The sequence below is a fragment of the Nothoprocta perdicaria genome, unplaced genomic scaffold (assembly GCF_003342845.1).
Source record: "Nothoprocta perdicaria isolate Ctin4 unplaced genomic scaffold, notPer1 scaffold_53, whole genome shotgun sequence".
NCBI lineage: Eukaryota > Metazoa > Chordata > Aves > Tinamiformes > Tinamidae > Nothoprocta > Nothoprocta perdicaria.
In genome coordinates, this window is record NW_020455788.1 from 2,098,025 (window position 1) to 2,126,018 (window position 27,994).

General features: G+C 39.6%; 1 protein-coding gene across 1 annotated transcript; it reads right to left on the minus strand.

The window, feature by feature from the left end:
- Window positions 1–35: 35 nt before the first annotated feature.
- Window positions 36–27,994, minus strand: SEL1L (SEL1L, ERAD E3 ligase adaptor subunit). Its single transcript, XM_026048311.1, has 21 exons — window positions 27,910–27,994; window positions 21,823–21,860; window positions 21,232–21,454; window positions 17,983–18,150; window positions 17,287–17,392; window positions 15,835–15,997; window positions 14,135–14,188; window positions 13,995–14,054; window positions 13,298–13,379; window positions 12,897–13,051; window positions 12,161–12,217; window positions 11,127–11,195; window positions 10,517–10,594; window positions 9,731–9,793; window positions 8,958–9,045; window positions 8,570–8,718; window positions 8,260–8,425; window positions 7,434–7,508; window positions 5,814–5,986; window positions 4,851–4,979; window positions 36–3,548 (listed from the first exon to the last, which is right to left on the minus strand). The coding sequence occupies exons 1-21, from the start codon at window positions 27,992–27,994 to the stop codon at window positions 3,345–3,347; spliced, it is 2,385 nt and encodes a 794-aa protein (XP_025904096.1). The 3' UTR covers window positions 36–3,344.

The window sequence follows — 27,994 nt, forward strand, 5'->3', positions numbered from 1 at the left end:
AGGAAGCAACTTGCAAAGGGGAGTGTAGTCTCCTGTAATAATCCTTTTATAGGTCAAAGTCTAGCCACATAGTAGGTGGAAGCTAGATAATGCATAGTTTTAAAAGTCCTTTCACAGCCAAGTTTCAATATTCTTCCTCAAACATTTTATAGATTTTTTTTTTTTTGCAAATTTAATCAAAAAGAGCTGATGCCTTACAGAATATAACTAAAAAACAAGTAAAATTGTCTCAAAAGTCTTGGGGATATTTATAATCAAAGACTGTATCTTCCACTACATTGTCCTCTGACAGACAATATAAAGCAAGAAGTATTAACAGACTAAGCTCTGAGTCAAACTGCACCAGAGGGAAGAACTAGAGTCCCTCTTCCACAACAGTTCAATGCTATTTTTTTCAAACTGCTATCATAGTTGATGTGTTTGATTAGTCATTTGAGATGCTGCACAACATTTTCCCCTTAAATCATCTTTCCACTGCTCTTCTACATGCAGAGCTGCTACTGACAACAGCTCCTGCTCTCTTGTTCTATTCTCCATGCAGAGAGGACATGTTTGAGAAAGTCAAACCCAGGGTATTTCCCTAGTAAAGATGACGATTCTTCCATTCAGATGCACACTGCACATTCCTAGGAAGGCAGCCCTTAGTTTCCCTTCTAAACTACTCCTGCATATAAAGTATAAGACAATACGTGTGCTACAACAAGGGAAGGGTACTTCACTCCAGTAAAACCCATCTCCCATAGGAAAGAAGCTGTCTGATGAACTGGGTGCACAACACAAAAGATCGCTAGTAAGAGTCATACGCGCTTCTCTCCAGATGCAAGTTTCAAAAAGTCTAGCAGGGGATTGTCAGAAAAACTTCAGTGATGTTMTAGGCAGATTTAGAAAACGTATGCACTTTAGTCCCTGAGCAAACTTGCTATTACTCATGGTATCTACCACTACCACACCTCAGATGAATGCCATCTGAAAAAGTTAAGTGGCAGCAATTTGGTGGGAAGGGAAAGAGCAGGACTTCCCTATTGCTTCTTCAAAAAGCAGTTCAAGTGAAACAACTTACTGATCTTCAATTGGTTTTGCTGATTCCTTGGGTGTAAAATACAACAGTTCAGTGAACAGTCAGCTCTAAGACTCTCACATAGCAGCAACAATGAGAGATTCTCATGCAATTAGGATAGAATTTTTATAATTTAGTTATCACAGATTAAACACAAGAAAAACTTTAAGATTAAGAAAGTCATAACAAAATTGTTAAACATACTAAAAGACCAATACCAATGAACCAATGGCAGTTAACTGGAGAAAACAGCTTCCATACAATTAATTTATTCATGCTGAACTAAAAAGAGCTATTAAGTGACAGAGGTAAAAATACTTCAGAGGAAGTGTTCAGAAATCACGGAGATCTTAGAAATGGAGCTGGAGAGTGCTGTACACTTTCGACACTATATTTAAGCTCAATACTGTTCATTTGCTAATGATAATTGGGACTGAAACACAACATTGCTCTTATCACGCTGCATCCCCCACACTAACATCAAAAATTTGTCAGCACATAACCAGCATCAGCACTTCTAAGCACTCAGAAGCACTACTTGTATTTTAATACTAGTCACTGATAACATTTCAGTTTCCAAGACAGTGGATTTCTTACCGTTGTTCCCAAACTGCAGATATATTGTGCAATGGTCTCCTTACAACTGCATTAAGTATAAAGTCATACAGACATCTCAATTCTACAGCATATTGATATGTTGCTGCCAATCCACTGAAGAAAAAAAGCTTGTGCATGAAAGGAAGCCTGTAATCCTTTAAATGCAACAAATTTTGTCAGAAAGCAAGACCTCCCTATTCATATTTCATTACTCTGAGAGCATATTCAGAGAGTTTAATGCTAATACAGAAAAAAAATTAACTTATTGAACAGAAAGGAACAGAAATATCTGTATTTCTTGTCCCAAAGAGCTATTTTGCCCTCTCCTMCCCCCCAAATGATAGTTCAAAGAAAAGTCAAGGCTCTTACTGCAGTCTAAAAAAACATCAATCCACAGGTCATTTCTTTACTCCTACCAGAAGACCTCTGCACCGACCTGGTGGTACATCAAGAAGCCACAAAAAATTAGTCACTTGTGTCTTTTTTTTTTTTTGTTGTTGTCATTAAAAGGGATCCTCAGATGGCCTAGCTATTTAGGAATGTCTTTCTGGCCCTCCATGATATGCCAAGGACAGGGGAACTAGGCCACAGCCAGAGCACTGCTGTCATCTAGCGTTTGTTAAACCACCCAGCTGCACCTCTGCACTACTGCCCCGAGTCCTCGCTGCTTCACAGTTTGCYACTTGGGCAAACTTGAGCAGGAAACATGCATGAAGACACCAGATCCACTTCTGCTGCACGAACCCCTTCTTGCTAAGCAGGTCACTTGCTGGGATTAAACAAGACTTTCACATGTAAATACAGGAAAGCTGACTCACCAAGAAGACTTCTGCCTCTCTCCTCTCTTCAATGTCCATCCTAATACTGCCAATTTCTGCAATCTAGCCCAAGCCTCGCTAGGTGCAAGCTGTTTACGAATACTAGCATCTTATCTTTATTTCAGGAGGGATGGCAAGTTACATATGAACTCCAAAAGTTTTAGAAAGGGGAGAAGTCTGGGCCCTGTGTATACAGCTTCAACTGACTAGTCCTAAAAGCCCAATCTGTCCCAAGCAAACTCCTGGGCTACGTACTGGCTACTGACTACGCTGAAGTCAACAGAGGAAAATAACTTGCAACAACAGCACAAAGTTAGAGTGATTTGTTTGCTGGCTTAGTTTGGGATTTTTATGAATAAACCACATTAAACCACCCAAGACAACATAAGAGACCAAACTCTATTAAGAAATATTAAGAAAAAAATTAGAATTGTAGGACTTATATCTTTGACTTCACATATTTTAAGCCTCTGGAACTTAAACTGGTCATATATATTTTTTAAATAGGGTAGCTTCTATCAGGTAGGCAAAACCTTCCAACACTCATCTTCTGCTCTCTAGGAGATGAAAAAGACTTTGAATAAAGAGCAACTAGATACAGCAGGCAACATTTTTGTAGTAGCACACTTGTGCTTCCATGGAAAAAGCCATAGTGTTATTCCATTGGCACTGAAATAACATTCGAATCAGTTTCAAAAGAAGTTTCTTTTCCCTGAAAAAAGGCATCATTCTAAGCAGCTTTCAGACTTTTTTTTTCCCCTCAACTTCTTTGCGCCTCTTTTTGGGGGAGGGACCGTTAATCCAAAGTCCTAAGTCACAACGAAAGTCGTTCCTGTTGGAAAAATCCAGTTCTTCCGTGGAGGCTCGTGCTGCTATTGYGGCGGCTGCTGCTCTGGTGGTGGCTCTTGGGGAGGCGCCGGGGGCCGCAGTCCTGCTGCTCTGGGGAGCGCCTGCTGCTGCCTCTGCCTGTAGGCTATCACTGTCCCCAGCAGCAGCGCGATGATGGTCATCAGGTAAAGGTCCCACTCGGGCCCCAGCAGCTGGTCCATGTCAATATGCGAGAATACTTCCCTGATCTGAGACAAGAAACCCACAGGGTCATGTTAAAGAGCAAGAACGAGAAGTTGTTTTTAAATTTGACTTTTTTCACATACAAAGATGTAATTTTAAGAYTCTAGGTGTTTTTTTACTCTAAGAAGAATTAGTTACCTCAGTGACATCTTGAATTTCCAGGAATTTAAGGTGTATATGAGCCACGTTATGGAAGATTAGTTATTCTAAGAAGAACTCCTCACTACGTAGCTTTGTGACTTTCAGATACGTAGCAATAAAGGAAACATAATTTAAATATGAATGGCATACGTAACAATTCTACTTGTCTTGAAACAAGAGGAGCAAATGCCAAATGCATAGAGACAGCAAACTYGGCCCCTCAGTCCAGTTCTAGCAGAAGCCATCAGCAGATGCCAGTGAACAACAGGACATTAAATTACAGGATGTTCATGTAATCCAGTGCTGAGAGTCACATAGCTAAGGCACAGGCACATTATCAACCAAAATGACTTACTGGTAGTTTTGACTGAACTGCTTTTAGATTGGATTAATTTGCTTAGTGCACAGTTAATACCCACTAACCTTCCCCTGTAGAGATATTCTCAATGTATTTGTATTTGCCAGCTTGAAATAGGACATACCCACGTGTGGCCCAATAGATTCTGTTAGTGTTCATGGACATTTGCCCAATTGATTTAGAATATTGTGATTGTCCAGAAAAAAAAATGAGTTGTAGTCTATTGAGTGTGATCAATCTTGGCTGAATTGCTGAAGACTGGTTTACTTAAAGTAGGAATAGCATTGGAAATAATCAAGTAATCCCCGGGGCAGTAAGATATCAGAATATTGACCTTTTCAGACATCATATGGATAACAGTCACCTAACATTTCAGACAAGTATCAGTGCCATCACTGAGCACAAAAATCTGAACAATAGCCATTCTAACACATCATCTCTTCACRGAAATTAAACTGGACTCAAATGAGATTGTTACAGACACTATAAAATTAGGGTTAAATCAATATTTTTTCTTTAAGCAACCACCATGTCATCTGAATCATCTGTTTAACTCTGATAACATATCCTAATTAATAAGAATGATCAAAAAGGCTAGGSAAATTCTCTTCAAGGGAGAAATAGTACAGAAACATTGGCTGGGCACATTGCACTTTCATACACTTGCAAAAATAAGTAAGAAGGATCATTGTTTCAGCAGTTTTCTATTTTTCAGTAATTCTCTATCTTCTCAAAGATGGCTATTTTTCAATGACTTAGTTGTGACAACATTCTTTGCTGCTTTTCTTTTTAGTTCTGCAGTACTTACATTGATTTCTCGTACATACTGCCAGGAGTAAATCACTCCAAGCTTGCAAAGTGCTAGGAAGACAGGAACCTGGGCATCTGGGCTTGCTTCAGCAGCCATGTCATAGAATCGTTTCGCAAGGTGAATATCCTAGAATTAAGATATAATACTCAATTTTGAAAAAACAGAAAAGGTCACAGTAAAAACTTTTTCCCTATTTTACACTATCAAATAGAAATAGGACTTACTGCTTGAATTAACGAAAACAGCTATTAAGACTTCTTCYGTTTTCACTTTGAATGCAGTAAATGCCCAGTGCTAGATACTATAAAAGYATACTTGATGCTCCTTTCACAGATGTCTGCAGTAGYAWKWMYYRMKYRRKWMWTRCTATTTCGATACCTATAAGGGCATGATTCACAGGGTTTACAGGAGCCTACAAATCTTATTGCTCATTGCTGTCCAAGAATCAAGTTTCCAAATATAACCARGTATAGAGTCTTGTTTTAAGGAATATACTTTGTAAATGAAATTGCAGTCCTTCGAGGRGAAAAGCTACCACTGTCACCAGTGCATCTAGTTTTTTAAAGCTGCACAGAGCAGACATTTGCAAAACATTATGATGTAGGAAGCAAATTAAGTTTGGGAGAATAAGAACAACCTAAAATACTAACTCTGGAATTAGCCTACATTCAGTCTGGCATACCTCAGAACCTGTAAAATACCACTCAAGAAGATTTTAAATCTGTGCTTTTATTTGCCAGTTTTCAATAATTCTAGAGTTTCTCTGCCTATGTTTCATTTCTTCACATACAGAAGTTTGAAGTAGATATAYTTACTCATTTGCTCCTGGAGAACACACACACAGATGCTATTTTGTTAGGTATGATATAGCACGCAAGGTCATCACTGCTTATGACTTTTGTCAAGCATTATTAACCTTTTATTTTACTGACTCACACCRCTAGCCTACAGCTTACTCACCTGCTTGATGCCCAGCCCCTTCTCATGCATGTAACCCAGGTTAAACATTGCCTGGGCACTGTGTTGCTGCTCTGATGCCAGCCGATAATGAATAAATGCAGTTTCATAATCCACATCGGTGCCAAAACCATAGAAATGATAATCTCCGAGTTTAATTCTTGCAACGGTATATCCTATAAATCAAGGAAGAGTAGAAAAATACAGAAAAATAAAAAACATTTCCCAAGATCCAGAGAGAGGAGTCTTTAATTTTACAGGAATTTGCTTTAAAAAGGACTTTTGAAAAAGTTCTTCCTTTCCAGCTTGCACCACCTACTTATTTCTCTCCCATGTAAATAGCTTTTCTWGAAATAATTGAATTTAGATAACAAAAGCACAACTGTTTTTCTATTTTTCACCAAAGTAATAATACCAACAATCTCTGCCACATTCCTATTTAACATCATCAGTTGAAAATGCTGTATGTTGTTGTTCATAGTCACATATTCAAGAAAACATAATTTTATAATTTTAGGCACTACTGGGACTATAGTATTAAGTTACTTAGTAACACYTAAGGGTTTTAACTTTTTTTTAAAATGGAGATATTCAGGACGTGAAAAGCAGTCTCTAGTAATCATTTGGTAACTGAATACTCAGAGGACAACATTGTAGTCCTGCAGATTTCTGGACAAACCCATTGTCTCTCTTTGCATGACACCTGCTCAATAATCAGCTACTAGACATTGATGTAGATGCATGATGTAGGTGCATATACACGTGTGAAAGTTACACTTCACAGGTGTTCAATAACCAAGTTTCTCTGCTTATTTTATGATAGGGTCATATGCACCAGTGCACAATCTCTGSTTCATTGCATATCAAGGCTGGATTCTTGACCAGTGAACTTTGCTTGCTCGGAGTAGGAAACAGTGCTTCTTAATTTATCACGAGAACCAACATCCAAAAGGGTATTTACAGGCATTTTGTCAGAGTGATCTATTCTTAGAAAGTCAGTTTCAATACAAATTCTTCATAATACTATTCAATACTTCCATACTATTCTATAATTCCCTATGGAATAGGGAGAGAAACAATATATACACACACTATGTCCACAAATCTGARTTTCCTTTTATTCTTCAGCACCACTGAATTGCAAGTATACTGCAATGACATTATAATTGCTAGTGGAATGAAGAATGGCAACTAACCTAATGCAGAATATAACTAATGCYGAGAAGAAACACAAGCTTTCTCTCCTTTTTCATTATCTGGAAATCAAACATTAGTGCCTCTATTAAATAACTCAACTGGAAATGTAAAGTATAAAAAAGCTTGAAGATTACAGTTTGTATCTGTGGAATGACTGGGAGTTATCATCTACAGCAAAGGAGACTATGAACAAGACTTGGACAGGCAGATGTGGAACAGGTCACTTAAATATTTGATCCAGCTTGTAGTGGGAAATTGCTCGTATGCCACATAAGTCTTAAGAGCTGGCTCTGCTTGGTGAAACTGTCTCCAGCTGCATACAAGATAATACACTCTTTTGGGAGACTAAATAATAACAATAAAAAGATGGTATCCGTTACCGGGCACGCTCCAGCCTAGCTATCAAGCCTCAGGCAGGAGCCCTACCTTGAGAAGCTGCTCTATTCCAGTGAAGCAGGGCTCGAGGATAGGTTTCGTTTTCTCCCACTATGCTAGCTTCTTCTAGAGAAGAAAATAATGCAGTTATGAGTGAACACAGTATGTAAACACAAGCCCCAGAAGGCACATCAAAAAACCTGTTTATATTCATAATTCAAATTAGTGCTACAGTAGAAAAGATAGCACTTGCAACTAAAACCTCTATTTCTCTGTCTTTTCTGTATCTCTGGCTCACACTAGGCTAGGAACAGCAAATGTAAAAYCAGTCTTTTGTAGTTTCTGAAAAAAGTTATTTATATTTCTGTCATTTTGCTGTGACCCCCAAGTTTTAGGCATCTGAAAATTAGTTGCTTAGTAGCAGTGAAAGAGTGATAAGCTTTTCTAGGCCTAAGGGAACCAATTGCTTGGCACTTTATCTGTTTCAAGTGTACAACAAGCAAAAAAACACTGAGAAGCCATGACAAATTACAGAACAAGGGAAAGTGCAGCTTGTGCGCAGAGCAAATAATGTGATAACTAATATTATTCTCTACTTCAGTAATTAAAAAAGTGAAAACTCCTCAGAAAGTCTGGGAAACTACAGCACTGTGCAGACATGTAAATCATTCTCACTATCCTCCATTCTTTTAACTCCTAGAAGAATTTAAATATATCTTGTCTTTTTAAGCCAGAACGTTATCCTTAGAGGTACAAAGAAAACTAACTCCTTGTCAGTGTGAAGAGCAGAAGAGGGACAAAAGTTTCACTTAGAAATTACAAAAACTATTTAAGTACTGATACTAAGCTATTTAAATATTTTGCTAAGAGTCCTTACTCTGATCAAGTATGAAAGCAGCATTGCTCTGTGCAACTTCATAGCCTTGCTCAGCCAAAAGAAGATACTGAACCACAGCAGAATTGGAATCACCATCCTTATAGCTGTTGTAGGCAGTCATGAGTCTTTCAGACCAACGGCCTCGTTCACATACGTTCTTAAACAGCTGCAGAGGGAAAAAACAGGGAGAATGGTTGGTGTGCAGCTCAGAAATCCAGATTTAGTAAAAGGTCCACCTTTAAAAGCTTTTCAGGGTATTTAATATTTCAAAGGGAAAGCTAGAGATTTTTGTTTTGTGAGACACCCTCACCTCCACAGCAGTATGACAGGATCGCATGACTCCGGTGCCAGTGGCGTGCATCTGAGCCAGGTTATAAAAAGCCAGGATGTGGCCACCCTGGGAGGCCAAATTGAAATATTTCAAAGCTTGTTTATAGTCCCTCTTGACTCCAATACCATCTAAAAGAAAAAAAATGTATAAGTCAATACTACTCATTCCTCCCAAAAAAGGACAGCTGCATGAAACAGTATGCACTTCATTAAAAATTTACAGAAGGAAACATTATGCAAATATTCAGAAAGGCCTTACATCACCTTACACATAGTTAAGTATTTCTAGTCCTCTAATGCCACCTAGTGACCACTGGGTGAAAGAACAGAGGCCAATCCTGATAATCCATCCTTTTGATGCCACTTACTGTAATACATGGAACCTAGTTGCAGTTGTCCATCCACCCATCCCTGTTCCGCAGCCTTCTGGAAATACTTGAGTGCCAGTTCATAGTTCTGTAGGGATARTGGGAGTGGTCATTATAGCCATGCAATCCACCACAAACTGAAGAACCAACACGTGCCCATGTACGTGGACAGACCTTTTTTCTTACAGAAGAGTTGCAACAAGATGGTCTATTGTGGAAACGTCCTGAGCCTGAGTTCAGATGTAGCAAATGCTAGTGTCACTGTGGCCCAGCTGAAGGCTAGTAGCCACATACAGCACTGCCATGACTTGGAAAGGCTTAGTCAAATGAATGCTCTGTTCCATTTTAAGAACAAAGCTCTAACTTACTTCCTCAACTTTCAGTTAATTMAACTGCTTGAATAACTGTTTGCACAGCTAACTACAAAGCATTTGATAAAGAAACCCTTCATGTGGGGGAAAAACAGGGGGAATGCCTCAGGCTTCAAGCATTCCTCCAGTTTTCTTTKCATCAGAAGAAAGAAATGGAAACAGTTGAGATTTCTTAGTTCACATTTAAACCATAAATTTAAACCTATCACCAAGAAATCACTCTGCTSTAACACATTCTGCCATCTTCTCTTAACTGTTGAAGGAAGTATATATGCTCATACTTTTAAATGCAGCAGAAGTCTTCTGAATAATTTCTCTATGGTACTTCCCTCCCATGATGACATTTGTTGGCAACAAATTGCATAATCACCTATCAGTAGAAAGGAGACTGCCAAAGCTTACCACTGGGACACCTCTGCCGTAGAGATAAGCCATTCCTAGTCCACTCTGTCCAACTGGATTACCCTGAAAACATAGGAGAATATTTCTGAAAAAAGGCAAAACATGTGGCTGTTTCCAAATTGGCACTTCTTTAACATCACTGGAACAGTTAAGACAGAATTCATCATTGCTCCTATTAAGTAATAATTCACAGAGAAAAGAACAGTAGGTAATTCTTTCCTAGTAACTACACAGCTGATATTAACCCAAAGTATACAGTAGTAGTTATAATTACAGTGCAATTTCAAAATGTTGTCTAGGATACAAACTTCAGAAAGGCAGAGGCATTAATACTTCCATATGCAGCTTCTCCAAGTTTGGGATGTTCTGCATGTGCCAGAAGCTCCCAGAACAACTATGGGAGCTCTGAGAAACTGTCTGAAGTTCAGGGCAGAGGAGGCTGCATTACTGACTAGTGCCCCTCAAGCAGTAAATACTACAGCAGCCTGTCAATGCCAAAGGAGGCAATGAGGCCCTCCGGAGACTGCTGCTGAACACCTGAACTGAGCACAYGAGATCCTTGCTCAAGGCAAAGGTGCAGAGCAGCAATCTAACTGTGGCATAAAGAAAACATGTAGACAGTATCTTCTTAAGAGTCCCTTCAAAACTTCATTGTTTGCAAGCTCACCACCTTTCCTCGAGGATTATTTATGCTTTAACTCTGCAAATGCTACCATCAGGAATACATGGAAGAAGGAAGGAATAACATTCAAAGAACAAATAGTCTAGTTAGATATGGGATCCTACCATATCAGCAGCTTTCTTGAAATACTGAAGAGCTGTTTCATTGCTCTGAGGCACAATATCACTTCCTTCCGAGTACATCTGAAAAAAAAACCCAGCATAAGTCAATTCAGGGTATAAGTCATGAAGCACTCTAACCTCACATATGAGGAAATCTATTAGCCTTATTATGTTAGTATAGATTAATCATCATAGAACTTATTCAGAAGCAGAAAACACCTGARGGTTTACTTTGCAATGGAGAATTATCTCCCCATAAATTAAAAATGTTCATGGCAACATTCTCCACATTTGTTCACCTTGTACCCATATGCAGTAGAGAATACAACCAGGTGGACAGGTCCATGGTATCAGTTATAGATCAGACTATCTTACTAGTTAAAACTCTATTTGGAAAGAAGGCACTGTTTGAAAATAAATCTTCCTAAAGGAAAGAAGCAAATAGTAACACAATATCATRCCCATATCTTGAAATACAATCTAAAACACTAGCAAAACCAAGTACCTCCACCATTCAAACTCAAGATATGTTGAGATCAGAAAGTAAAGAATTACCTACTATATTCTCCTGCAATACAGCTAATTTCCTTACTTTTGACTGCTCTTATCTTACCTTTCCTAGAAAGGCCATGGCATGAGAGTTTCCAGCATTAGCTGCTTGGTTGAAGTACTCAAATGCTCGCTGTAAGGAAGAAAACAAGTATTTTGGCAAGCTTAACATACAATCTGAATACCTTATCTTACAAATAGAAGAGACATGAATAGATAGTCTGCTAAACTATCATATTTGGCTGGGAATAGACAGGAATTATCAATCTCATCAAATTTAATGTATGTTACAGTGTTCCCTCAAAACAAGAGCTAGCAGTAAACAGTATTCCAAAAGGCAGAGGAAAAAAGAAATTGTTCTGCATATTTTTTTCCCTAAAAACTCTGCACAGAAAGATGGACATTGGAAGTTTCTATTTGCACTTTACATGGAGCTTGGACACAATCAGCCTGACAACTCAGCGTCTCTGAACCCTTACATAGCAGTCAGTTGAGGTATTTTAACACGATGGCCATGAAATCATTCCTGGTTGGTAGCTGCAATAACCTGCAGGACCTCTATCTTTAGCTTTACATTTTTCGTTTTTAGTCTTAAAGTTTCAATTGAAAATTTCACTATTGTAAATTATTTAACAGTAGCTAGGTTGGTTTACACGAGCAGAAAATTTTCCTATGGCCACTTAATGCAAACAGTGCATAAAGTCAGAGTTTTGGCTATGGAAGCACAATGCTCTTGCAAATCAGAGTATCATTTTTAATGCACGCMCAGTACAGCACGTAGATCTCACCACACATGCAGAGTCAGTTTCAAATACTACTTGATGAAGATTTCTTTTTCTTTGGACATTTCTAGAACATTTCTAGTTTAAGACAAGTTGTCTTTAACTGCATAGCAAAGAACCTGTTCATTGTATTAATCAGAAAAGTACAMAGATACTTAAGTTTTATTCAGGGAAGCTGTTAAAGTCACCTAATTGTATCGCAGCCCTTAAGCAAAAGTTGGCTTCACTGTGGCCTTTGCTAGTGTATGATACTTCAAATGCTTCGCCCCCATTCCCCACAAGTGGAACAGGAATTCATAGTACACAGAAAGGGTACCTGGTGATTTTGTTCTACTCCTCGTCCCCCGTGTAAGTGCAGCTGACCAAGGCCAACCTAAAAATGTAAATTTATATTAGGGCCAAAGATGCCACAGTTTGAAGGCACAAATTCGTCCCTAGGCTTACAAAGCAGTCCTATTTTCSCCTGTGAGTTTGAAACAAAGTAGAAATTAACCCTGGAAAATAGTAACTGTCCTAGGTATAAAATAGTGATTATCCAATTGTATCCTCGCTCCCAATTCTTAAACAAGATCCAACCAACCTGAACTGTAACAATTTGCCATGTCCCATGTTAGTCACCTCCTCTCCTTCCAGGCTGTGTGTTCAGGAGGGCTTCTTGCAGCACACAGAAGCCAGGCAAAACACACGCAATGACAAACTGAGGTTCCCTGGTAATGTCAGCTCTTTTGATCAAGGCTTCTACCATAACATTCAAAGTTATCCTTAAACTAGTCTGGCTTGTTTCTAATGAATGCCAACATACTCTTTCCTAAACCGTGAAAGCTGTAAACTTTTCACACTTGTTTACCACAAAAAACTTCATTTTTTCTTCAAGTTCTACTTAAAACTTATTTAATTTCTCCTAAAAGGAGAAATAAGTATTTGGCTATATCTAGCAAACAATTTAATTTAGGAGGAAGAGAAACTAAAGCTCTAAGGTCTTAGACAATTCATAAAGCTGTTCCTGTAACTCCTGAATACTTTCCCACCCCATCAGGTCAACCTGATTTTACCTGTGCTTGTACATCYCCTTTCTCTGCTAAAAACTGGTAATATTGAATCAAATCTTCTTCCAGCATTCCACTTGCCATTCCTGGATTTTCTACTTCATCTGGTAGGCGAATTCTCTGAACTACAGTGCCACCGGTCAAAGAAATGTCACTAGCAACTGCAAAAAARATGAGGAAAAGTTTCAGGCACCTTTGTTCAATACAAATTACATTGTAGCCTAGTAAACAGATCTCTATAGAGCTTCAAAATGTTGTTCACTGAGAGAATTAYTCTGCCAATTTTTCAGAATTAAAAGCATTAAAGAAACTAAAAAAAAGGCATTAAAATAAGAYACCTAAATTTAACAGAAGTTTATGTATTTTTAAATCATTCAGAAACAGAAGTCTAGTAAAGAGAGCCTTACCATGATTAGCTACAAGTCGGTAGTGAGTGAGAGCAGACTCACAACTCTGAAGGACTCCTATCCCAGCCCAATAGCGGTAGCCCTAGGAGGGAATTATAAAGACATGGTACTGCCTGGTGTTCTAGCAACAATTACCTGCCARGTTACAAACATGTCCTCACAGGACCATGACTTGAGCAAGATTTGACAAGACAGACAAAATGAAGGCGAAAGACATTGTATCTTACAAGTAACCGGTTGATACCATTAAATATTAACAGAAGCTGATACGTGTTATATTATTCAGGCAAAAGCAAATAAGCAAACTGACATTTATAGGTGAAAACCCAAAGGCCCTTCTCCTTAAACACATTGCACTTTGTCTTTAATTGCAGCATCAAATAAAACAGGATCTCCAATAAGATCTCTGCCTTTCATTTGTGATCACCCTCTACGAATTAAAGATCTGATGCTTCAAGCTTTAAGTCAAAAGAAACACAATTTTTTTCCATTTAAATCTATGTTCATACCCAGCTAAGCACAGAGATTTTTCCGTAAGTTAACAATGGACAATGAAAACACCATGATCCACCCATCACACTCATGCTAATCTAACATTTACTTAGATAAAACCATTGGAGTGCAAGTCTTCTGTTAAAAGTTTAAGGGAGGAAAGTTTTATGTGCAAAACTGAAATTCACTATGAATTGTTACTTACCAAGATCATATGTGCTATCAGATTTCCTCCTAAAGCTCCAAAAGTGTAATACACCAGGGCCTTAAAACAAAACCAGTGGTTATTTAACATTTGCCTACATGATACAATATGAGAACACCTACAAAATATTTGCCAGTTACCTTGGCTTGACTAGAATTGACTCCTAGACCAGATGCATAAAGAAAACCAAGAGCCTGAAAAAAAAAGATTTTATTAAGAAGTGCGTACAAAAGGTTAGTAAATGTGTAAGTTAGTACATACTTTGAAAAACACAAGACTGCCTGGAGCACACACACATACAAAGAAGTCATAACAGCTAAAAGCTCCCACTCTGGTACCTGCTATATCTACACATTTTCCTGCCCTTTTTAACAAGGGAAGTATCTAAATTTTGCATCACCTGACCACTGCCCTGAGTGTGCTGTGCCAGAACTCATTCCCACAGACTCAACATGAGAATGCACCAGCTGCTGGTCTGTGTTGATGCAGATCCAGCAGTTCTGACCATTAAAAATTCGTTAGTTTAATGAGACCTCAAGGGAAGATCAGCAACATCTGTCAGGTCMCTTGCATAGGTTTGCCAGTGTATGGGACACAGAAGAGTTTCACTGTTTGATTTTCTGTCCAAGATGCTATTAATTTACACCTTTGCATGGTCTACTCTGTTGCAGGCTAGTTGCATTTATGACTATAAATACAAGTAGTTACAATGTCAGGAGCTGCTTGCCTGAGCTTTTCTCAGAAGTTATTTTTATTCTTAATATTTACACAAATACTGCTGAATCCAGAACACCTGTTAACAGCTGTGTGGTTCAAACGAGAAACTAGAATAAAACATCCAACTAAACACTTAAAATCACAACATCCTAAGACTATTCTAGACGATTTTCAAAGTGCTAAAAGACCTCAGGCAAACAGCAATGAATGCAGATCAATAAAACTGAAGTCTGTTTGAGCTACAAGACCTCTATGGAAAGCACATGTTCCTGCTTTCTGATCAACACCAACACTCCATCATGAAATCCCCCCTTTTTGGAAGTTGAACGTACAAACATATGAAGTTGTACATATAAACAATTCCAACACATTCAAAGACACATGAGAAATGGAATGACCACTGAACAGATGCCAGGATTCCCTAGGAGCTCATCATTTCCTGAGTTATAAACTTGACTACATCTCTCCTTAAGATACAATTACAGATGAAAAGCCACTGCATCTGAAATCCTATATAAACCACAGAAGATTTAATGGAGAGATTCAGAGAGGATTTGTTGCCTACAGTCATCAGCATTTATCTGGTTTTGATTATACATTCAATTTAGTTAGTCATATAACAGAAGAAATTAGGTGACAAAATCACTACACTATTACCAGTAGTTTAATATTTAAGGCTCAAAGAAAACTCCTGTTTCCATTTAGATGCAACTTATCCTGTGTTTCCACTTATTTTTACTTTTTCAGTGCACAAACCTAGACTGTTCCTCTATCCAGTATCTGCTAGACTGTTCCTGCACCCTCAAAGCCAGCACAACATCTATAAAGCAAATCAAATAAATTACACAATTAAGAAATGTAAGGGTGATGAGTAGTCAGGTGTAGGAATGCTCAAACATTAGTAACTAAAAGATTGAGTCAAAGCCTGAACCAAAGATTGCACATTAAGTTTTTAAACAAAATGAATAAGCAGGTTGCTTGCTGTCATACATAACCAGGCAGCAGATACAGACAGGAGAAAGGCAGCTTCCTGCACTTACTGTTCTTACCCTGTACCAGAGACAACCCTCTAAAGCTGCCCAATCTGAAGAAAAGCTTCTGCAGACTTCAGGGACATACATACCATTTGTCCCTTAGGAGAGCCTTCCTCTGTTAGTTTTTCAAGTAGTTCCTTGGACGACTGGATGTTTTGCTTCAGGTAGTCCCCAAACAGCAAAGCGTAAGAGACCTTCTCCATTGCCTTGGTATGGTTCATGTCAGCTGCTTTCAGAAGATACTGATATGCTCTTGAAGGAAAAGAGTTTGCTAGTCAGCTTCAACCAAAGCAGGCCCCATGCATAAACTATATACACAGCTGCAGTGCTCTGCTCCTGTGTTAACAGTTGCATTCCATATGTCTACAATAAATTTATAGGTATTTGTTCCAGATGTAAAACATCTATGCTGTTCAACAGCTCCTAGGATTCACCTAATAGACAAAGCCATTTCCTGTTAACTGTACCACACCTGCAAAAGCCTTATGCTTTTTCCTCCCTGCTATAAGATTTGCTAAAAGTTTAGAGTCAAATTATTTCATTTTTATAACAATAACTTTAAGTCCTGGGCTATGTACCTAGTAGGACCACCGCTCTCTTTCAGTGTATACAAACACTAGCCAGGTTCTAGCTTTGGCTTTGCCAAGGTGGGATGGAAAACATCTAGCTGTGCTTCAGTTTCCCCAGTGCTTCCTTCCCTCTGCAGAAAAGTTTAATCCTGGTATATTAACGTGACTAGGTACCTGTCTAACTTACACTAGGAAGCCAAAAACTATTTAATCAATAAATGGAGATATTACAGTGGGAAGTAGACTGACCAGAATGAACATCCACTTCATTCTTTCTTTTTTCATTCCCTCTTCCTTCTACTTTGTACAATACTAATGACTACAGTTGTAATTGCAACAATTTGAATAATTGTGAGCAATATTCAGTAATACAGATGCAATTACAGCAGCTTGGTGCTATTTCAATACATTTTTATGGTGAGTAAGAATATCAGAAAACAGGAAAAAAACAAAACAGGATAAGAACTGTTCATCTTTCCTACTTGATCACTGAAGAAGAACGAGAACAGAAATGCAAGAAAATGTGAAAGGATAGAAAGAAATGCAGTGACATATATATGTGTGTATATAAATAGCTATATATCAATCACCTTGTACCACATTCTTAGTTTTTTACTGTATAGCAGCTACATATACATCATAGCTAGATAACTGCACTAGTCTGTATATTAAGTCAACATTTGGAGTCACACTACATAGTCTTAGAAGTACTGAAATTCAGTCTCATGTCAAGATTATGTATTTTGTTGATTTAGAGGAAAGCAAATTGATTTATGGCTCCCACCACTCCTAAACCACCACTCCCAACCATCTACCACCACTCCTAAACCATTTCAGCACCATCACTGTATAACTTAATGCTAAGTCCCAGAAACATCACGAAAAACAGGAAAACATCGGTTGCTATTAGTTAAACCCAAGTGACAAACCACATTGTCATTCTCCTGCAGGGCATGGAAGCAATACACTTACTCTTTCTTCTGAGCCTTTTTACTGCTCTCATTGAGGATTTTCATTCCAGTCTGATAAACATCCTCAGCTTCTTGCATCTGTCTTCTCTTATTAGACTGCTCTTCAGCTGAAAAAAGTACATTAAAAGCTCCAATTACACAGCTCCAGGTTATTCTCTCAATCTTCCTAAAGGACACATAAGTGCAAAATATATCCAGAAAAATATTTCTGAAGATCAATGAACAGCACAAGCRACAGCAAAAAGTTATCTGAAATAGCTGTTCTACATCTTTGGAGACAACTTCTTCCCATTTGATCTCTCAGGTTGYGGTCTCTCCTTTCAATGCTCCAAAGGAAATTGTAAAAAGAAAACTCACTTCCTTCAGCAAGACATTTGCTGGGAAAAGGCTGCATTTGTGTAACAAGTACAGTGCGAAACACTGCCAAATTCCTATATTCCYGCAGACTGAGAAAGGAGGAATTTAGAGTCCTCCACTGCAAGAGCTCCCAGAGATGTCTGCATTATATTCTTATCTTTTTCATGATTTCTATCATGAGAACTTTGCTTTTATAGTCACCAACATGCCATAGCATCAGGTGGTCCTTAATGCTCTTTCTTTAGGGGTCTAGAACTCCTAGTCATGTATTAAGGGTACAGTCCAGTAATCACTAAGGTAAATACTCTTTAGTTGTGCATAAAGCTATCCAACTACTCACTTTCACAGAAGCCCCACTTTTGATCCTGCTTGTAATCATAGGTTGTTGCACACCAGAGCCTGCCGTCCTCCCTGCCGTCCGCAGTGCACTCTGCGTATTCCTTCTCCAGAAAGAGGAAGGGGAAGTGGCAAGGTTCACCATCCGCCGTGCCCCCAATAGCTGTCAAAACTGGAAAATACAAACMCAGGAATAAGATTGCTTTCCTTCAACTCACAAATTAAGTCCATCCACCATACACAAGAAAGCACTGCAATGCTAGTCTTCCAACTTCCAAGATCTGCATTTCAACTATCTTTTTCCAGTCAATTTTCTAATTTATAAAAGAGAAAGCAATTCTCAAGTGCTCCTTAGAAAAAATACAGTTTATAAAAAAGTAGAAAATGAAACAGGTGTGAAGTATCATATACTTCTCAATTCTAAAGAAAGGAAATATTTTTGTTAGAGATCTCATTTGTATTTTGACTAYCAAGATAAACTGCCTTTCCTTTCACTTTCTCTTTTCTCCATTGCCTTTCACTATCCACCAAGTACACTGCATGTCATGAACCCTGTCCTCCAATGTATTCATGAAACAGAGGCACCCACACCAACAAAGAGACTATTAAAGGTACTAATGCAGCAGCAAGTATATTTGACTTGTAATTTCAGTCAGAATTTTACTTCATACCTCCTAAAAATTTTATATTGCTGCATACACTGATATTGAAAACTTCCACTTTAGCAATCTATTTAGGTTACACGGAAAATTAAACAGGTAGATTTATTGTTTCTCTTGCATCAGAGCTTGAACATTTCTGATATCGCAATATTTAGCTATACTTTTTTGAGTCTCTTCAAGGCTCAGAAGTTTTGCTCCAGTTTTTCTGAGACATAAGGAAATACTTCCAGGTCTAGTTAAACTTGCTTAGATTCTCTTCGCAATTTGATTCCTTGGCAAATATTCTCCTCCTTTCCCCCCAAGTAAAGCTGCTAAAACACAAGGAAAATTTCCAAATTCTCCAAAATCTGCATTCAAAAATAATGTTACTAGATGCAATTAGCCTGGAACAGTTTTGAGCAACTATTAAGACACAATACACAAAGTCATGCTAAGGGTACATATAACTATGGTTGAGGAGATCTCTTATCACTGTGGTCTGCACAAACTCCAGGTCCAAGATACTAATGCCACTCAGAACCTGGAATTTTACCCATCTGTCTAGCTACTTATCTCTTACAGGGGAAGAATTCAGATAATGTTCTACATGAGTTTGCTAAAAAAACTAAAAAAAGCTATAAAATTTATTCCTCAGCTCATCCTTCAGAAGCTCAGCTTCATCCTTTCTAATTCCAAATTCAGCCCTAATGTTCCCCCATACACAACTACAAATGCCAACCCTTATGCAACAAAACAGTGCTATTACAGGATAAACTGCTGATTACAGTTTTTTTTTTGTGTACCCTTAAATAATAAATACACCAAACTAGGTCATATAACTAACAAGGAATTACTTTTGTGACAAATTGTGTGTGCAAGTGAGGATTCAGTAGTAGTTACACCTATAGCAAATATGTGGTACTCTAACATGTTGTCCAAAAATATCCCCATGCTATTCTGTAGTTAAGTTGGAGAATACTCAACTGCAAATTTACATGAATTACATTGCTGAACTATTTCCTCAAAGAGAAAAACAGATGCAGCAGGAATAAATAGCTTTGTGCAACCCTGTGGGCAGTTTTCAGCAAAAGCTGTAGCAATGAAGTCCCACACTGACATAGAAAACCCATACAATTCTAGTGACCTGACTCACTATAAAAAATTACAAGTTTCTTTACATACAAAAATCCTCATGACTGGAAAAACTAACCTAATGACAGGATTAAAGACTTAAAAAGCCTTAATTGTACTAGTTACTAAATTATTAAAAAAAATCTCTTCTGCTTAACTTGAAAATCACAGAATATTCAAGGTCGGAAGGAATGTCTAGAGATCATCTAGTCCAACCYTCCYGCTCAAAAAATATGCGTAGAATTTTTTTAATTCAATCTTATCACCATACACAAAAGCCAAGCAGCAGCATTTAGGGAAGGGAAAAAAAAAGTTTAATCTCCCTTAATGGAAACTTGTTTTTTTTCACTCAGGAGATGCAGTATTTGCACCTGAGGCAGATGCTTGCCCTGCTGAGTTATAAAGCCCAGGGTACAGCTGGCTCTTTAGCAATGCTCTCTCACCCAAAACMCAGGCATCCTTCTCTTCACAACTGCATTCTGAAAAAAATGAAACCAGTAACCCTCCAATCCACGTTAYTTACTTCATACTGGATTCTAAAACTCACACAGAATGTTTGAACACTTAGGATTTTAGGAAGTCACTTGCAGTATTTTTTTCATAGGTGTAGTTAAAAATCTTAGGCAGAAGCAGTACTAGAGAAAAGGCACCTGCTCCCACTCTTCTTGAAGTAAGGTACGATAAAAGGTACGATAAAAAGTATCCTCAAGTTTGTTTCTGAGGCAGACCCAACCAGTAACATAATCAAATAAGCATGGTGCTTACCTCACTTATTTGGAAGGGGGAGGGAAGAGGAGGCAGTCAGCTCCTTTATGGATTTTAGGTGGTATTTTCCTGTACACCACCACACTTTTCTACAGCAATATTTAAATCTGTTAGCAATTTTTAAACTGTGTACTAGTTCAGCATTAACAGCAGAATGCTTGTTAGGAAATACTGCAGAATCAAGAGCCTACTCCTGCTTTCTTTTCACATCCCAACTCAGCATTGAGACATACTGGTAATCTTAACAAAAAATGCTCAAGTTGAAGGTTTATTTTCTGTACAAGCAAAAATAGTCCTTAGGTGAAGAGGCTAAGGTACTCAGCTGTGACTACTTTTCATTAATGGCAAGTCAAAAATAATATGCAAATTTATTTTTAAAACTAATAAGAGTTATTAGGCTTATCCRGGAAAGTTATGTACAAAACCATAAGTTTATTAGAAAATTCAGAAGTTYACATACAATTCAGGTATTGCCCTAAGGCTCCTAAATGCACTGCTGGTAACTTTCTCTTCGTATTTGGGTTTGTTCCTCTATCAACTGACTCTCTGTTTCAGCCTGCTGGCTGTATGCCTACTGATGCAATTTCTCCTTCTACAACTACAACACATAGACATACACACACACATTAATACATACAAATTAACTACATGTGTTCATCTACATGCTAAAATTAATCAAATGTATCTTTCCTGCAACTTGCTGACAAGCCAGTTACCTGTACTCTGCACTTCTGCTTCTTCCAAATCCTTATTTAACAGGTTTGMCACTTCCAGAGAGTTCAGCTCTTCCAGGGAATTCTCTTTTTCCTCCTCTTGACTGTGGAAGTTTTCTTCATCATCAGATTGAGAGTCCGTTTTTCCTGCCTCAAGGAAGATCTGACCTGCTACCACACGCGTTCCTGTGGAGGGGTCCTTTACCTGGTCCTCTGCAGATAAAGACTGAAGGAAAGCAGCCGTATTATAACTTAGAAGATTACCAACTGAACAGCAGGATTTCAAAAGTTTTCTTTTTTTTTTTTAAAGATCTGCTCACATATAAACACATACTAACATACTAAATTTAATTAGCAATATCAGCAGTATATTGCTGAGGGACCTTTGTCAGCTCCCACTGACTTCTCCTTTTAGTTCCTTGAAGGAGAACGATATTTCAAGAGGCAACACAACAGTAGTTCTGCTGTTGCATGGAAGAACACTAATGTAGCATGAGAACAACAGATTAAGCTGTATAAAAATGGATTAAGTGCCCTGTATTTCAGACCTTTGCTCTCACTCCACACACAAAAACAAATGGCATATGCCCTCACCTTTGATTCCAGTGACTCATCTTGATTTCCCTCTTCATCTATAAGAGATGTTAGAATTAAAAATAATTTACCACAGTAATTTTCTCAAAAATAACAAAAACTTAAAAAAAAAAGAGTTGAGCTTTAATGGTACTATTTCTCTAAAATATTCTCCAAGTTAACMAGCACCCTTCAAAAGAGCCTGCTACAGTTGTCAAGAAGAATCAAAACTGATCCCCTGATCCTCCAACTGATCCTCTTCTTCATCAAGTTATGTCAAATACAACTGTATCCGGTATTGCAAAAAGCACATGGAAGATAAACTAGAGAAGGGATTTTGTTAATCACACAGTCCAGGGAGTTCCAGTTCAACCACCTGTTAGGCATGTAGGCAACAAATAAAAATGACCTGCAGAAGCTACAGCTTTTAGTGACTAGCTCAACTTTAACAAACAGCTTCCACAGTGACCAGAAAGTCATGTTAGCACCACCCAACTCAGTCATACCTAAACTGTGTTGAGAGCACCAGCTCATTTGGCTTGACCGGCACATTCAAACATTTGCAGACACTTCAGAGCTGTAAAAAATYCCTCCAGAAGAAATTTTCTCTTCACAAGTGGTCAAGAGCTCTGTCCCTATTTAATTAACCCTATTGCTCATCTGAAAGGGCTAAAATATCTTTGGTTAGATTCTAGATGTGAAAAGTTGTCAGTACGGGCTATTAGATAAATGCCCRTTATAAAGTAAAAAAAGTGAAGAGGGGAAGGAGAGTCATTTGGGAAATTTATGATAGTTTCTCAACTGTTACACAGAGCTATTTCTCYTTCTGATTTTTTTTAGTTCCTGCACCTTTAGTAGGAATGTCACCTACTTTAAATAACTAGGCTTGCACTGGCATCCCAAAAGCCTTATAAATATATCACAGCTGAAACGTCACAGTTCCTACCCGTCAGGGAGCTGACACCACCTCATTTATGTGAATTCAAAATGACATTAGAGAGATGCCAGATTCCTTTCTTCCCCCTGTAGAACTCACACCTAAACAGCAGGTCAAAACCCTGAATGAGCAGCCAAGCACAAAACCTGCCACCACCTCCTATTACATCCAGGACTGTCCTCTCCTCTCCCCCCATTCTGAAACTTCGGGGTATGGAATGTCCTATAGCAGCTGATAAGTTAAAAAAAAAATGCTTTACTTATACAAAAGGCATCTAAACTGGGTCCTGGTGCATTGTACATGAGATATAACACTGTGTGCTCTGATTAGCTGTTAAAGACTCCTCCCACAAATACCGCATGCTAAAAGTTCAGGCAACAATGCTGACTTTGTGCTTAGTTGGCAGCAAACTCAACTTGCAGATTTTTGATTTTCACACAAGTGAAGCACCTTACCAGAGACAAATTATCTCTGAAGGGTCAAACCACAAGTGGCATTTCAGCAACTTGAAGTTTTTAAGATTCTAGTGTTATCATAAGGAAACAAYTGTGGGTACATTCAGAGCAAGGGCTCGTGGCGGAACCCAGATCCCAGAAAGACTCTTGATCAAGAAGTGATCTCCTTTCAGTTCTCTGAAATCTAACTCTTGCTTACAAAACGTAAGAGATAAGTGTTGCCCTTAAGCTGGAATAGCATAATAAAAACCAAGAAGGTGGCTGGTGAAGGTGGATCAAGTGCAGGTGAATAACTGCTRGCAGTGGAAACAAGAGATAACAGTCTGCTAAGCAGGATGTGAAGCTGAACAAGTTTAGCTCCCAGGAGACACGGGATTAGAAAGGATCGGGATCAGGCACTGGCTGAGCAGCTATAACCTGTAGTACCAATAAAAGGCAAAGAGCCCTTCAGAGCCAGGCACAGCCAGCAGCACAGATGAAACAGACCCTGAAAAGAGCAAGGAGGACACGAGATGAACACACACCCATTTGGAGAAACACCTAAAGGTCTCAAAAAAAGCTATCTAGGCTGACTACATTTCCACAGAGACCACACTGGTTTTCAGCTTGAGAAATCTGACAGGAATGACTGCAATAAGGCGTGAAGGAAGTTTTACTACCCAACTTCAGCACTTCAGATCACCATCTCATCTGAAACAAAACAGCTGCTTTCAAATGCATTAAAAGTATTAAAAGTATACGCTAAAGAATACATAAAAAGTAATCTTGTCCTAAAACCAAGTGCCATGCCTGCAGTTTCAAGGTCTAAAGCTCCCAAGCAATTCAGACTGCTTCTAYAGTGTGGGAAAAGGGAGTTAAATTACCTAGTAGTTTGTACAAGGCTATTAATACATACCAAGGACTTGTATAGTGCCTGTTACTGTAGGAACAGGCATCTTGTTATTTTTAACAGCTGTACTGGCTGGTGCTATTTTTTTCTCCCTCCAAATCTGGTCAAAATTAGTCCATGCACCTGATGATAAAGTAAGGTCTTCCCTGGAAAGGCTGAATGGCCCAGAGTTAACTAATTTCACTTTGGGGGTTGCTGACTTTGCAGTAAAAGACCACACAAAGCCAATTATAAAACAATACAAAATGTTTAGATTATCTGCACACACATAGCAGAGAACAATTTTATTTTAACTTAATATCCACAGCAAAAGGATTATGAAACTAAGCAGCAAGAAGCATCAGAACAAGCCACGCTCATTAAATATTTCTTCTTCCTTGAAAATAAATCAACCCATTTCATTTCATTCTAGCCACACAATTATCTTCAAAATAGTAGTTCCAAAACAGCACTAAAGCAACAAAATATTGGCTTAACTAGGGCTCTTGGGCTCCCTTTTAAGTTAAACAGATATGTTTGGTGTAATGACTGATAATGGGACTAGAAAAGGGATCCTTTGCAGCCTTGTAATGATCATACAAGCTTTGGTGTAATAGGTTACAGCCTCACACCAAATTGCTGGCTAACATGCACCCACTACTCATAAATGCGCATCTACTTCAAGATAGAGCTAAGCCAAAAGTGTTAAGGCGGTCACTGGAAGGTCACATTTGGACCCAGAAACAGCTCAAGGCCCAGCTACTGAACAAAATCACAGATAATATGTTTGTGCACCTGCTTCCGAGATTAAGGCTGATAGTTTCATTTGTTTTTCCGCAGGCAACTCCAACAGACATTTTAACTAGCTTTTTTTGTCCTGAATTTGAAGCTGTCACCAAGATTGCCTAATTCTGCAAGCAGTTGCTGAAAAGAAGCCAGTTGGAAGCTAATCCCTACCATTTGTTAAACAAACCAGAGATACATTAAAAGGAAAAAGTAGACAAAATTACTTAGGACTGAAACAGGTGACTGCTAAAAAAGCTTCATTTATAATCAATGCTAAAGTACCTACACTGCTATGTGTCTTGGTGCCCAGCTAGGATTCTAGGGCACTGTATAAAGCTAAATACTTTTTCAAGCATCCAGCACTCCATATGTAATTGAAAGCAACCTTTAAAATTCATTCACTTTTCCTCGGTGAGTCTATTTAAACAGAGTAAAAATAGCCTGGCAACCTATGCTAAATGAGAAAACAAGATCCTACCATTCTGGGGAATTGCTGGTTTCAAAGGAGATGCGGAGGGAGGGTAGGAATACGAGGGGCTGTGAAGTTCTGAGACCACTCTCATGCTGGGAAAGTCCAAGAGCACCAAAGCTTGAGCCCTGCTGCAGCCAAGGAACAAATGAGCTGGAGAGCTGTAGCTACCAGGGAAGCAGCTGCTATTTGTTTGACTTCAGAATGACCCCTCACCTTCAGAAAATTGCTGAAAATTCAGAAACTGCAGAAAATCTCACAGATCTGGTGAAAGCCCCAGCACAACACTGACAGTCAGCTTGCTCCCTGTTTCTGCCTCTTTTTCCAAGCTCGCAACACTATAACAAGGCAAGTGGCAAGGCTTGAGAACATGAGAACCTGTGGCATTTTTAGTTATTTCTTGCATTGTTCTTTCTGTACAAACACCTAATCACACTGGGAAACAGAACACAGGCTTTTTTATCCTGCTGCTTGAGAGGGGGAGGGGRAAAGGAAACCTTCAGAAAAGTCTTCCCTAGATCAGCTCTTTTTTTTCCCAACTGTTAAATTTAAAAAAGAAATAACAGAGACACTGCTCGTATTCCAGAAACCTTCAGCATATGTGCAAGTAAAGCAAAACCCTGATCTGCCATCTATTCCACAAGGCTTGTTCCAAAATATCCTYGGCAGCAAGTAAATTGCTCCAGCTACAATCTTTGCAGTGCCTTCATTTTAGGGCAAGCACAGGATTAAGATACAGGTCAGGCCTCACCCTGAATACAAATCTCTTCTATCCTCCTTGCAAGAGCTGGCCAGTTATTTACAGGAGTTATCCTTTGCACCAACTCTCTTGCAGGAATGGAAACCCTTATCAGACAAGATGACAGAAGATTTTGCAGTTATATAACAAAAATCTGAAAGGTCCAAGACTGAACAGGGAGCATGAATCTTGAAAGAACAGAGAGCATGAGTCTTGAGAGAACAGCTACAGAAATTTCCTGAAGATAGGTGAATGTACTATCATATCATGAAAAATAATGAAAGAGTGCTTAAAAGTTATTCAGTTATTATTCAGTTATTACTGATGTGAGCCAAGAGAGGTAGAACACAAACTAAGAATCACTTCCCCTGCTCAGTCATCTTGAGGGAACTTGCCCTGCAAGCAAGGAAGAAACCAGGAATCAAATAAAATCTGCAAGGAGYAGCAAGAGGAGCCCTTTGGTCGATGTTCGTAACAAATGATCACACAAAGGGCAGAAGGCCCCGGCTGCCTTCCTAAGCAGGAGCTSGGGCCAGAACAGGAGCAGCTACTGCCCTGGAGCTGCTTTTGCCCCAAGGGCCCTTCATGTCTGTGCACCAGCCCCTGCTGAACGGCTCTGGGCAGACACGAGTGGGAAAGGCCTCTCTGTTACAAGCTGCTCCCAAGAGCAGGACACTCAGCACCCACCCCTGCACCCTGACCGGCAGCGCTGCTGCGTGGTGACCGTTGCTGGGTTGGGAATGGCAGCTAACGCTCTGTGCATCTTCGTGGGGAACATCCATTGTGCTTGTTCAGTTGGTTTGGAACACACCAGGGCTTCTGAAATGCAGAATGAAGCTATGAGAACCTCACACTCACAAGCACAGCCTGGAGAGGGGAAATGCAGTCCAGTCTGAACAGCTGCATTCTGCACACTACAAAGAGCCACTGATGGGGCTTATGCCAGGCAACAACACCCTTTATTTTCACYGAACTTCCAAGCACATAACAGATGGTTCACAAGACATGTACAGCCCTACCTCACCATAGTATTTCTCCTTATATAGCCTATTAACTCCACACAGATAGCTTCTAGCTTCACCAAGCTTTACATGTCTTCTTTTCTATATTTTTGTACATGCACCACTGCCTAACATCATTTATCAACTTACAGTAACCGCACTTACTTTCTAATAACAATCCAATTAATAAAAACTAATTTAACAGTAACCCAACCTAGCTTTCTACTGAACATATGAAAACAAACCCCAACCCCCTGAACTTACCCCCAAAGATGACACTACCACCTGCAAACACTAAGGGCCTAGAAGCACCCTGCAACAAACACTCAGCAAAGCTGCCCACCAAAGGAGTGTGCCCTGGCGTCAGAAAGGCTCTGTGCAAGTAAATACTCTGACCACCCGCCTCCCCTCCCATGGGGGAAAGAAGGGCGTGGGAGAGGCAGGTTAGGGAGGAAGCTGATGAGAACACAGGAGGAAGAACTCATCTGCAGGGACRCAAGAGAAGCTGGGGGGAAAGAAGTGGCATTAGAGGGACACAGGCTGCCCAGAAAGGCTCTGCCCAGGTGTGCGGGGGAAGCCGGTCCCACTCCGTTGSCGGCAGCGTTTTGAGCCGCTCGGCTACATGGCTCCCAACGGGGAGGCCAAGCCAGCAGCTGCGCGAGCGCGGCCGCGGACACCCCCGCCCGCCCGCGGGCCGCACCTGGCGCGGCGGCCACCGCGCCCTTCCCTCCCGGCCCAGGCCCCCGCGCCCGCGCTGCGAGCACCGGGGCGCCCTCCCCGCCCGGGCGGCCCTGGCTCGGGCCGCGCGCGGGGCAGGGCCGCGGCGCCGCCGGGCCCCGAGGCCGCTACTCACCGGCTGCGGCCCGCGCCGGGGCGCGGAGCAGCGCGGCACAGAGCAGCAGGAGCAGCAGCCGCGCGGGCCGCGCCCGCCGCCCCAT